The 13,888-nt window shown below is 39.9% G+C and overlaps 1 protein-coding gene across 1 annotated transcript in view; it reads right to left on the reverse strand.

The window, feature by feature from the left end:
• GPM6A (glycoprotein M6A) overlaps positions 1 to 13,888 on the reverse strand; it is a 45,050-nt gene that overhangs the window by 24,454 nt on the left and 6,708 nt on the right. Inside the window, exon 2 of the mRNA XM_080831008.1 lies at positions 2,627 to 2,783. Coding sequence (XP_080687134.1) covers positions 2,627 to 2,783 — 157 coding nt within the window. The remainder of the gene's footprint in view (positions 1 to 2,626; positions 2,784 to 13,888) is intronic.

Genomic DNA, 13,888 nt, shown 5'->3' on the forward strand with positions numbered 1-13,888 from the left:
TACTACTAATTCTGGAAGCTTTTCACTTCATATGCTTGTTGCAAAAAAAAGCAAACCAAACGAAACGAAACCAAACCAAACCAAACAAACATCCACAAGTATTCCATCCTTTAATACTATCCAGTATTCCAAGAAATGCATTGATGCGGCATCAACAGGACATTTTTAACGTGAAGGAAGATCGATAATGCAGGCTAACAGGTGACTCATAGAACACAGAGTAGACTGTAAGGTGTAATCGACCTACAAATGAAAAGAAAGCAGCAGAGTGGAAATAGAGAACAGGGAAGATGGGTAGCTGGAGAGGGTGACTGGACTGCCTCCCCGTTCCCTGTGACCGCCAGTCCAGCGGGTCCAGCGAGGTGGGTGTGCTGTGGGGAGAGAGGGTCACAGGTCCCACCCCCCTGTGCTTCCAGGCAGTGGAGCTGGGCCCTCGCTACGCCAGCGCTCTGCGGGGGTCCGCTCATTCCCAGGCGGCAAAGGGGGTGCTCAAGGAGTGGCTGGGGTGTCTCAGGAGCCTGACTCCCTCCTGTATGGCCTCTGGAGGACCCCAAGCAGCTGCTGCCGGCCCTCTGGTCTGCTGGGCGGGACTGACGAACACTTGTTACTGTTACAGAAAGGAAGGGGGCTCGGGTTTGAGCTTTAAACCTTCTTATTTGAAATATCCTTGGGATGTCTGAAGGGTAAGCAGACAATTACTAACTGCGTAGAGGTCCGTTTTCTTCTGCCATATTTGACTTCGGCATCCAATCCCACAGCGTTGAGTTTAAAATTCTCAGTGCAGCAGCAGAAGCAACCGCACTCTTCCTGCACAGTATTGCTCCCCAGGGGTAAAAACGTGCTTGCATAGTCCTTTTTCTCTACTGTTTGAATCGTGTTTTAGAATCATGGACTCTCTAAGCTGGAAGGAGCTTTAGGGATGATCTAGTACCTCATGCTGTAAATGAGTAAACTGATCCAGAGGAGTTAGGGGCATGCTCAGACACACACACGGTGTTATAACAGTACTGACCCAACCGGAGGGAAAGCCTATGGTTAGTTGAAATCACTGTACTCTCTTGGCAGAATATAAATGAACCTCAAATCAAGATTTTATTTATTTATATGACAGAGAGCTAGAGAGAGAGAGAGAGCACAAGTGGAGGGAATGGCAGAGGTAGAGGGAGAGAAGCCACACTGCTGAGCAGGGAGCCCGATGCAGGGACCCCGAGATCATGACCTGAGCCGAAGCCAGATGCTTAACCACTGAGCCACCCAGGTGCCCCTCACAACTTGCTTTCTTAATAGAGAAATTGCTGAGGTATCACTGACAACTGGCTCACAGAATAGTCATATTTTATTTTTGAAATGAATCAAAGACCTTTAACTTACCTTCCTCCAGATCTGTAATTTGATATTACTAGTCCTAAAGACTTAATTATTACAGTAAGCATCACTCCGGGAAAGAAATGAGTCTTACAAGCAATGATTCCAGAGACAACTCCAGGTTCCCGTAACACTGGGCCAAGTATTTTCAGATGATTATCACCTCTGATACTAAGCACCATGACAGAACTTGCTACGAGCTGGTAAAACTTTGGTTTTACCAACAGAAGTTTGGTGGGTAATAGCTATTTTCAAACTTTCCTGTAAGACTGAAATAAACTATCTCATTCCTTATTAGAGACCTCTCACTTAATATGAAAGGTAAGTAGACGTTCCTATAGAACATTGAAAAAGAAAGAGAAACCTGTTAGTCAATGATGGGAGTTCCAACATTTCTTTATAGGGAAATCATTCTGCATAAAAATGCAAAAGTACTTTCAACTATATTACCCTTAATTTTTAAACTGCTTTTGTGCTTAACAGCTATACATGCATTGTCTGCGTTGCATTAGCTCTAGAATAGGGTTGGAAGTTTGATTTACCATTAAATATCGTATCAGTAAGGATTTAAAAGATAATTTAATGGGGCGCCTGGGTGGCTCAGTGGTTTAAAGCCTCTGCCTTCAGCTCAGGTCATGATCCTAGGACCCTGGGATCGAGACCCGCATCAGGCTCTCTGCTCAGCGGGGAGCCTGCTTCCTCCTCTCTCTCTGCCTGCCTCTCTGCCTACTTGTGATCTCTGTCTGTCAAAAAATTAAATAAAATCTTTAAAAAAAAAAAGAAAAAAAAAGATAATTTAATATAACGGTATAATTTTTACCTTATGTCATATTAAACAGAAATTACATAGTACAGTTCTCTCAAATTTACAGTAAAATGCAAAGGCATATATTTAAGGAGAAGAGACACATATATTGTCCCTAATTGCAGATGGATTTTTTTCTGTTATTCTAAATATTGTATGGGAACCCCAAAGCCCTTTGGGGGAAAAAAAAGTCACGAATCAATCTCCTTTGTTTTGCTGCCTCTAAAACAAAAACCAGTTATGTTGCATATGATTTGAGAATTTGCAGCTGAATTTTCACACGGAATAATCTTAATTTAGAAAATAACATTTTTAAGATTTTAGATCGCCGTCACAAGAGGGAATGTTACTGTGATAAAAAAAAAAAATACTTTCGTTCTTGGCAGATGAATACAAACACCTGTGTGCTATTGACACAAACCCACATTCAACCCTGAACACCGACAAATAACATACCCAGGCGCTCACGCATCTGCCGCAAGTGGTGATTTTGAAATCCCCATAGAGATCTTTGATGGCACCGGTGGTGAAGAAACCTTCCACCATCAGCAGAATGCCGTACACAAAGAAGGCAGCTGCGATGCCGTAGATCACGTACTTGAAGATGTCAATCCTGGGGGAGAAGAGACAAAGGGATTTAGTTCAATAACTCTTCCCGCCTGACTGGCAGCAATTGATTCTCACGTGCCCAGGGCTCCTTCAGAATGACAGCTACAGAATATTTATGTCCATGAGGGAGGCTGGGTTTAAAAACATTTTTGCTCTATGGGCCTAATGTTTGTATATATGTTTTGTTCTGCATCTACTAGTATTTGCTGACAGCGCTTCCCACCTTCGTTTCCCCCTCTTCCCTTCCAGCCTCCCCTTCCCTGGTTCATGCCAAGGCAGTCCTGGTAAGCACCGAGTCCCACTGCTAAAGGAGGCTGCTGAAATAGGGTCATCATCAGATAACTTCTCCAATTCTGACAAAGTGTGAAATAAAAGATTTACGTATCTACTAGTGAGTTTTGATAACAAAAGGGGAAGAAAGCTTCATGGTTAATAATGAAGCCATTTTCAATAAAATGACCACCTCATATTTTTCTTCTTAGAGCACACTGTAATTGTGTTTTATTCCACACTTACTGTAAACAATCGCTAATATTTTCTGCTGATAACAATGTCAATAATGAAAACATTATGTTTTAAAGAAAAGTTATAATTTTGAAAAATGGAGCCTTTTAGGCAGAACCACTAATGGATTCAGAATTCGGATATGGAATTGGGCCTGAGCCCAGTTTGGGCATAATACCATGGAGGAATGGGAAGGTATGCTTTCCTTTCTCACAATTCAGTGTCCATATATTTAAAGGTGGCGGAGGGAGAGACACATGTATCATCTATAAATTGCAGACGGATGTTTCTGTTATTTTACCTATTAAATGGGAACCCCAAAGCCCTTTGGAATGAAAAACCATAAATTAACCATCTTCCTACTTCTAGAAAGAAAGCTACTTGTGTAGCCATGCTATGTGGAGAGGCATATATGTCAGCTAACATTCTGTCTTCACAGTCTTGACATCCCTGAGTAAGAAAACTGCTCTGTATTTCTTATTGTCAAGTTTATTTTTTTCTCTTTCCTCTCATTAATAGAGTATGAATGGAGTACATACGGTGGAGGCAAATGACGGAGATATCCTGCTGACTGTTTACAAGGGGGCAAATGAGACAATAGAAAGCTTGATCACGCTGATGGAGATTTAGAAACTCTTGATGCTATGACAATATTTTTAAGAGACTACAGGGACTAGCATAAGTGAATCTGCTGCATGTAAAAAGAGTAAAAAGAGCCTGTTAACATTCACTGTACCAGGGCAATTGTTTAGTGACTGATTCTCACCGTCTGAAAATCCAAATATTGTACAACTTTACTTGTTGAGGGCAATGAGGTTGATGATGTGAACATGTAAGCTTATCAGGCATATGAAGGATTTCAACTTACAGGTGGGAATTTGAAGAATTTGGTTCAATGGGCTTCTCCATAAAACTTTCAGGTTAACATGACATGTTTTCAAATATATTTACATTTTTATCTAGAAATAATTTCTTTCTATAAAAGAAGTTGCAGAAAATAAACAGTGGGAAGAAAAACCATACATCCTTTATCTATTTTGTAATATTTTACCTCATTTACTTCATTGTTTTCTTGTGTTTCTCCCTGTCTCTGGAGAATTACATCTGAACATAGAGAAATTCTCCACAGTATAGTTTTTGACTTCAGGGAGTCTAACATCGATATAATACTTGTGTCAAATCCACTATTGCAGTCCAGTTTTACCAACTGGGTCAACCCAGTGATGAACTTTATGGCATCTTGTGTCCCAATGTGGGATCCAGTCTGGGGTAAGCACTGCCTTTCTGGCCACCTGTCTTTACTTTCTTTTAACCGGGAACACATCCACAGCCTCTCTGTCTTTATGAAACCGACCCTGTTGAGGAGTATAATTCCGCTCTCTCCTTATTAGATAGAATGTTCTTCATTTTGAGTTTGTCTGATGTTTCCTTATGATTAGATTCAGATGACTCATTCATGGCTAGAATATAATAAAGGTGATTTTCTGTGCATCTGCCCCTCAGTGGTGATGCTGATTTGGATCATCTCGCCCAGATGACGTCCAATTTCTGTACTGTGCAAGTGCTACTGCTTCCCTTGTAACTAACAAGTGATCTGTGAGGAGACACTTACGGACCACGCAAACATTCTGTTCTTCATTAAAACTTCCTGCCAGTGTGAGCAGTCCTTGATGGGTCTTGACTAATCCAATCTTCCTACCACATTAACAAAAGGCTCATTATCTAACTGCAGGACTCGTTCACGTTTACCAGTTGGCAGTAGATATTCTGACGTAAGCAAGAGCCCTCCCTTTCCCCCCTTTTATTATTTTTTTGTTTATTTGTCTATTTATTCATGATATGGACTAAAGAGGTCTGCTTTTTTCTCTGAAAGTGTATAAGCCACTATTCTACTTAATTATTTTGGTGCTCAAATTGTTCCAGCCTTGGCCAGTGGGCATCTCCAAAGCGGCTCCCATGTCCTTGGGATATGCGCCCATCATTTTTTGAAACGTATTCCTTACTTTCTCACAGAGCAAGAGGACCGAGCCTCCCTTTGTACATACCTCCCTCCACCCTCAAATTAGGCATCTCTTTGACAAGCCTTGGTTCCTTTTTTTAACGTGTATATATTTATTTTTGTTTTTTATTTTTTAATTCAAATTCAATTAAATAACATATAAAGTATTATTTGTTTCAGGGGTACAGGTCTGTGATTCATCAGTCTTATATAATACCCAGTGCTCATTATAACACATAACCCTCCCCAGTGTCCATCCCCCAGCCACCCTATCCCCCGCACTCCTCTCCCCTCTAGCAACCCTCAGTTTGCTATGATTAAAAGTCTCTTATGATTTGTCTCCCTCTCTGGTTTCATCTTGCTTCATTTTTTCCCCGCTCTTCCCCTATGATTCTCTGTTTTGTTTCTTAAATTCCACATATGGTGAGATCATATGATAATTATCTTTCTCTGATTGACTTATGTTGCTTAGCATAATACCCTCTAGTTCTATCCAAGTCGTTGCAAATGGCAAGATTTCATTTTTTGATGGCTGCATAATATTCCATTGTATAAATGTGCCAAATTTTCTTTATCTATTCATCTGTCGATGGACATCTGAAGCCTGGGTTCTTTTAATGAGCGGTAGTATTGGAGACAAGACAGGGATACTCATTGCTGCTGCGGTATCTTTGCCTCTCGGTCTTTTCAGCATACCAAGACAGGAGATACATGCATTTAGGATGCCTGGGTGGCTCAGTGGGTCAAAGCCCCTGCCTTTGGCTCAGGTCGTGATCCCAGGTTCTTGGGATCAAGCCCCGCATCGGGCTCTCTGCTCAGCGGGGAGCCTGCTTCCCCCTCTCTCTCTGCCTGCTTCTCTGCCTACTTATGATCTCTCTCTCTCTATCAAATAAATAAATAAAATCTTAAAAAAAGGAAATACATGCATTTATACACACACATTCATATATACAGTGACATAAACATGTACATTCATGTATCTATGTATATATACACACACATCTGCATACCAGACACATACGAATTTTAGAAATCTCGAGTTCATAGTGATATTTCCAAATCCAACTGATTCCCACGGGTTTTTTTTTAAAAAGATTTTATTTATTTTTTTGACAGAGGGAGAGAGATCACAAGTAGGCAGAGCAGCAGGCAGAGAGAGAGGGGGAAGCAGGCTCCCCGCTGAGCAGAGAGCCCGATATGGGGCTTGATCCCAGGACCCTGAGATCATGACCTGGGCTGAAGGCCGAGGCTTAACCCACTGAGCCACCCAGGTGCCCCTCCCACGGGGTTTTTTTGTTGCCTTCCCCCACTGTGTATTTGTATGACCTTCTTCCCTAGTGAAAATTCTAATTCTGAAGAATAACACATTCTTTGGTTCGATTCATAATAAATGTATACCAATTATTTCATCCAAAGTATTAAAAGAATCAAACCTACTTAAAAAGAATTTAGGATATTTCCAACCCCCTACCCCTTCACTCAAAACTAAAAGTATGTAGTGAAATATTAAGTCTCCAAATTACTTGGATTAATTCATTCTTCTTTCTTCCCTTCATTGTGCTTATGGGATTCACTGAAATGCAGTGGGGATCTACTTGTTTCACTGTTAGGTTCTCCATCCCATCCACATCGACTTAATCTCACTTTTGAACATATAAGATATCATTAACAGGCTGCCAAGAGTCCAATCTGTATAAAAAGATACCCCAGAGAAGGGTCATGACCTCCCCTACCCCTTCTACCCTGTTCTTTGTTCACTGCTCCCTTGCTATCCTTCCTGTGTGTTTTTTTAATGTGAAGTCAAGCATGTGTGTATGTGTGTGTACGTATTCATTTTCCTTTTGCTTTTACATGGAAGGTAGCATATACACAGGCTCTTTTGCACTTAGCTTTTATCAATCAATAATATCCTTGAAAATCACTCCGTATCAGTTCACAGAGACCTTCCTCATTCTTTTCAATGGCTTCATGGTAGTCCTAGTGTATCTATGTATTTATTTACCCCACATTCTATGCACACATATGTAGTTATCAATATTTCGCAATTACAAATAACACTGCAACGAATAAGCTTGCACAAATGCATTAAAATAGCTGATAGTGTATACTTAGGGTAGAAGGACTGAAGAGTTGAAAAGTGAAGGCATGTGGCTTTGCCAGAAACGGCCCAATTCCTCCCTGTAAGGGTTGTACCGTTTCTGCGTCCCAAACGGCGATGTATGAGGCTCTTTCTCCAGAGTCTCAACAAAAGACTCTACTGTCAAGCTTTTGAGTTATTGCGAACCGATGGGTAATAACTGGTATGGTAGAGTTTTGCTGTATTTATCTTAGTAAGAGTGAAATGGAACATCTTTTTCTATGATCATAGACAACATTTATCTTTTTGTGAATTGTCATGTCTTTTGCCCACTTATCTATAAGATTCGTGCCCTCTTATCTATAAGATTTGCATATTAGGGATATTTGGCTTTTATCTATAACACATGCTGCTAATATTTCCTCCTAGTTTGCCATCTGTCTTTTGACTTCGCCTGTGCCATTTTGCTATGTCACTTAAAAAACAGAAACTTCAATGTTGTCAGAGTTACCTGTCTTCTCTTTGGGTACACTGGGACTTCAGTCATAGTTGTAAGCCTTTATTTATACCCAGGTTATATTGGAACTATGTTTTCTTCTGGCACATATATCCTAGCATTTTATTACTTAGACTTCTGATCAAGTTGCTGTTTATTCTTTAGGTAGTGCAAGAATTGGATCTAATTTTATCTTTTTCAAAATGGCTATAATACTGAAAAACTCTCAGATGCGGATGACTCTCCAGGGGATGGGGAGGTTAGCAGCAGCCATGTACATAGGTTCATATTAATTAAGATATCAAAGAGCGAAATGGTGTTGTCAATTTTGTCCAGTGTTATAATAGCATTATTTGTATACTAATTCCTAAAAGTCCTCTTCTGGAGACATATATTGGGGTATTTTGGGGTGACATAATATGATGTCAGGGATTTGCTTGGCTAAAACTCAAGGTATTCATATATTACTTACAAAGATAAGAAGTTCAAAAGTAAAAGCAATAAAAAGTAAAAAAGAAAAAGAAAAAAGAAAAGGTTATCCAGTTGTCCTAACATCATTTATCGAAAAGTCCACCTTCGGAGGGATTAAGAGTACATATCGTGGTGAGCACTGGGTATTGTAAGGAAGAGTTGAATCACTATATTGTACACCTGAAATTAATATTACACTGTATGTCAATGAACTGGAATTTAAATAAAAACTTAAAAAGAAATAAAGTGCTAAGCAAATGTAAAAAAAAAGTGTGCCTCCAGAAAGAACAATATAGGCATATTTACTGTGCTCATGTATTGCTAGACCTTTTTAATATTTTCATACTTAGAAGAAGCTTTTAAAGGTAGCAACTGTTGCAAGAGCAAAAAAGAACATTGGTGACTGTGGTAGGTTAAAAAAATGTTTCCCGGGGTGCCTGGGTGGCTCAGTGGGTTAAAGCCTCTGCCTTCGGCTCAGGTCATGATCCCATGATCGGGCCGCTCTGCTCGGCAGGGAGCCTGCTTCCCTTCCTTTCTCTCTGCCTGCCTCTCTGCCTGCTTACGATCTGTCTGTCAGATAAATAAATAAAATCTTTTAAAAAAATAAGAAAACATGAAAAAGTGCTTCCCTCCAAATATATTCACTTCCTAATCCCTGAAGCCTCTGAATATTACTTCCTATGGCAAAGCGTGAATTTTACCTTCTCTGGTGTGCATGGTGAGAAGTTAAAGACCTTGGGAGGAGAAGCTTATCCTGGAATACTCAGGTGGGCCCTAAAGGCAGTCAGAGGTATCTTTTTTTTTTTTTTTTAAGATTTTATTTATTTATTTGACAGAGAGGGACACAGCGAGAGAGGGAACACAAGCAGGGGGAGTGGGAGAGGGAGAAGCAGGCTTCTTGCTGAGCAGGGAGTCCAATGCAGGGCTCGATCCCAGGACCCTGGGATCAGGACCTGAGCTGAAGGCAAAGGCTTAACGACTGAGTCACCCTGGCGTCCCCGTCACAGGTATCTTTATGAGAGAGGGGCAGAGGGAGTTTTGAGAGAGACACTCGGAAAAGGAGGAGGTACACGAAGATGGAGGCAGACATTTGAGCAACGGGGCCTCAAATCAAGGAACGCCTGCAACCAGCGAGCCTGGGAGAGGCAAGGAACAGCATCTTCCCTCAGGAGGGAGCACAGCTCCGCTCAGCCTTGGCTTTACACTTCCGGTCTCCCCAGCCGTGAGAGAATAACGTTGTGTAGTTTAAAGCCATCGAGCTTGTTACGGCAGACCCAAGAAACTCATACAGTCACTTTATTTCTTTACTTCTTTCATATTTCTCATCTGTAAGGACTCCTTTAAACTGATGTGGATATTGTCTAATGCACGAGAATGTTACAGACTATTCGAATATGGCAGTTTGACAGTAATGCAGACAAGTTGCTAGTACGTAGGACACCTCTTCTCAGAGTCAGGAAATGGCTGCTTCTTCCTAAACACCTAAACCAGTGTCTTACAGAGTGGGAGGTGAGTGATTTCCCAGCTCAGAGTTAGACAGATATGCATATCCGATCCAACTTCAGTTAAAAAAAATCAGAACTTTTAGAGACTACTTGAAGCTGTTCTGGAATCTTCAGAGTTGTGATGAAGAATATCCATGTTTTATTAGTTGTTGTTGAGGCAAAAAACACATAACACAAGATCTCTCCTCTTCAGTTAAGCGTACAACACAGTATTAGCCCTCAGCATGGTGTCGCACAGCAGGTGCTCAGAACCTGTTCGTCTTGTGTAACCGAAAGTCTCAACCCCGTGGACAGCAGCCTTCCGTTCTTCTCCCCCCGCCAGCCCTTGGCCAACACCATCCTACTTTCTGTTTCTAGGAGCGTGACTACTTTAGGTACCTCATGTAAGTGGAATCATGCCATGTTTGTCCTTCTGTGATGGACTTATCATTCAGCATAATGTCCTCCAAGTTCATCCATGCTGGAGCACATAAAGGAATTTTTTTTCTCTTTTACGGCTTCATGATGTTCCATTCTGTGTATAAACCTCCTCTTCTTGACCCATTCATCTGTGGATGGACATTTGGATAGTATCCACACGTTGGCTATCGCAAATAATGCTGCGGCCAACATGGGAATGCAAATCTCTCTTTGAAATCTTGATTTCAAGTCGTTTGGATAAGTAGGACGTGGGATTGCTGGATCATTCTTTGTTTTGTTTGTTTTTTACATAATGGTCGTCCTGTCTGTTTTGAGGAGACAGCTCCTTGTGGTTTTGACTGACATTTCTTGGATGACAAGTAATGTTGAGCATCTGTTCATATACCCGTTGGCCATTTGTACCTCTTCTTTGGAGAAATATGGATTGAAGTCCTTTGACCATTTTAGGTCAGGTTATTTGTTTTTTGCTACTGAGTTGTAGGGGTTCCTATATAGTTTGCTATTAACCCCTTATTGGAGGTATGGCTTGTAAATATTTTCTCCTATTCTGCGGGTTGCCTTTTCACCCTATTATTTCCTTTGCTGCACAGAAGCTTTTAAGTTAGAGTCTCATTTGCTTATGTTTGCTTTTGTTGCTTGTGCTTTGGTGCCATACCCAAGAAATCATTCCCAATGTCAATATTATGAAGTATCCCCCCATTTTCTTCTAGGAGTTTTATAATTTTAGGTCTTACATTTAGTTCTTTCATCTACTCTGAACTGATTTTTGTCTACAGTGTAAGGTAAAGGCCCAGTATCATTGCTGTGCGAGTGAAAATCCAGTTTTCCCCGCACTCTTTATTGAAGAGATTACCCTTTCCCCTTTGCGTGCTGGCACCCTTGTTCGAACCATTTTGCCTGTACAAGGTTTCCTTTCTGTGCTCTCTATTCCATTCCATTAGTCCATATGTGTCTTATGCCACTACTATAGTATTTTCTTTTTTTTTTAAAGATTTTATTTATTTATTTGAAAGACAAAGAGCACGTATGCACAAGCAGGGGGAGTGGTAGGCAGAGGGACAGGGAGAAGCAGGCTCCCCTCAGAGCAGGGAGTCCAACAACGGACTCGATTCCAGGACTCCGCACGACCTAAGCCGAAGGCAGTCACTTAATCGACGGAGCCAGCCAGGCGCCCGACGACCACCCTGTTTTGATTACTGTAGCCTTGTAAGTGTGAAGCTTCTAGCTTTATTCATCTTTCTCAAGATTGTTCTGGTTATTTTGGGTCCTTTGTGACTCTCTCTGAATTTTAGGATTACCCTTTCTATTTCTGTAACAAATTCTATTTGGATTTTGATAGGGATTGCACTTAATCTGTGGATCACTTTGGGTAGTATGGACAGTTTAACAATATTACATCTTCCAGTCTATGAAGATGAGATATCATTACATTTATTTGTGGCTTCTTTAAATTATTTCATCACGTAGGTTAAGTTTATTCCTAAGTATTTTATTCTTGATTCTATTGTTAATGAGGTGATATCAGTATGGATATAGGTCTCTTAAATTTGCTAAAACTTGTTTTGTGACCTAACATGGGATTGATCTTGGATGATGTTCCACAAGCACTCAAGAAGAATGTGTATTTTGCCACTGTTGGATAGAATGTTCTAGATAAGTCTGTTAGACCCATTTGTTCTACAGTGTTGTTCAACTCTTCTGTTTCTTTATTCATCTTCTGTCTGCTTGTTCTGTCCAGTACAGAAAGTAGAATACTGAATTCCCCTATTGTTACTGGGATGCTGTCCATTTCTCCCTTCAGGTCTGTCAGTATTTGCTTCAAATATTTGGGTGCTCTGATGTTGCATGCATATATATTGTTGGGGAACTGACCCACTTATCATTATATAATATCTTTCTTTGTTTCTTTTGACAGGTTCTGACTTAAAGTCTGTTTTGACTGATAGAAGTATGGGCATCCCTCCCTTCCCTCGGTTATTATTTGCATGGAATATCTTTTTTCACGCTTTACTTTTAGCCTATGTGTGTCTGTAAACCTAAAGCAATTGTCTTGGAGACCACATATGTTTGGATCTTATTTATTATTCATTCAGTCACTCTATGTCTTTTGACTGAGGAGTTTAACCCATTTATCTTTAAAGTCATTATTGGTAGGAAAGGACTTATTATTGCCATTTTGAATTGTCCTCTATCTGTTGTGTAGCTTTTTTTTGTCTCTACCTCTTGTCTTCCTTTCTATTTTGTTGATTTTTCTGACATGGTTTTATTCCTTTCTTATCTTCTTTTGTATACTTTCTAAAAATATTTTCTTTGAGGTTATGATGGGTCTTACATAAAACATCTCATACTTAATATATTTTAAGCTGATAACAACTTCATCACAATTGCAAATAAATACTCTAAAATTACTTTTCCCCTTAACACACTTTATGTTATTGATGGTACAACTGTCCATACACCCAAAGCACTTAACCTTCTTTCTGAATACGAACTTTATTATTTATTATTTTTTATTTTTTTATATTATTTATTTATGTGACAGAGAGAGAGCACAAGCAGGGGGAGTAGCAGAGGGAGAGGGAGAAGCAGGATCTACCCCCCAAGCAGGGAGCCTGATGTGGGGCTCAATCCCAGGACCCTGAGATCATGACCTGAGCCAAATGCAAATGCTTAATCGACTGAGCCACTGAGGTGCACCCTGGATGCGAACTTCAAAATTTGACAATGTTTCTATAACAACTGTTTTACTGATTTAAAATCAATATATGTCCATTGTAGAAAAAAATAAAATTAAAACTAGAAAATCAGATTATTCACTGCTTATCCTCCCAGTTTCTTCCCATATAATTATATATAATAATATATATTAATATTAATATGAATTATAATTAATTCCAGCGGTTGTGATTTTTATATGCTGTTTTACAAACTTCATTCTTGGCCAATATACTATGAGTATTTTAAATGTTATGCGATTTTATCAACATATTTTCTTAAGATTATGGCACATTCTATCATTTGAAGGCATCACAATATATTTTACCAATTCTTTACTACTTTTACCCAGTGGTAGGAAGGATAAAGGCCCCTTCCCCACAAAGATGTTTGTACCTTATCTCCAGAACTGTGAATCTGTTATCTTCATCAATAAGACTTGGAAAACGTGGTTCAATTAATAATTTGAGATTTGGAGGTCATCTGTCTTAACAGGGTACAATACAATATATATTATACAATATAATGGCAAGTCCTAACAAGTGAAAGGAAGATGTGGAAGCCTCAAAGTCAGATTCAGAGAGCGAGACCTGAGGGTGTTACAGAGCTGGCTTCGAAGATGCAAGGGGGGCCACGAGCCAAGGTATGCAGGTGGCCTCTAGAAGCTGGAAGAAGTAAAAATACAGATTCTCCCCTGGAGCCTCCAGATGGAACACAACCTACCAATACCTTGATTTCAGCCTATTTCAATAAACCCAGTAAGAACCATTTCAGACTTCAGATATCCAGAGCTATTAAAAAAAAAAGAATAAATGTGTGCCTTTTTAATCCATTAAATTTGTTTTAATTTGTGACAGCAGCAATAGGAAGCTAATGCACCACCTTACAAAGAGCATGGTAATAATGATCATTTCAGGTAAAT

The sequence above is a fragment of the Martes martes genome, assembly GCF_963455335.1.
Source record: "Martes martes genome assembly, chromosome: 2".
Lineage (NCBI taxonomy): Eukaryota > Metazoa > Chordata > Mammalia > Carnivora > Mustelidae > Martes > Martes martes.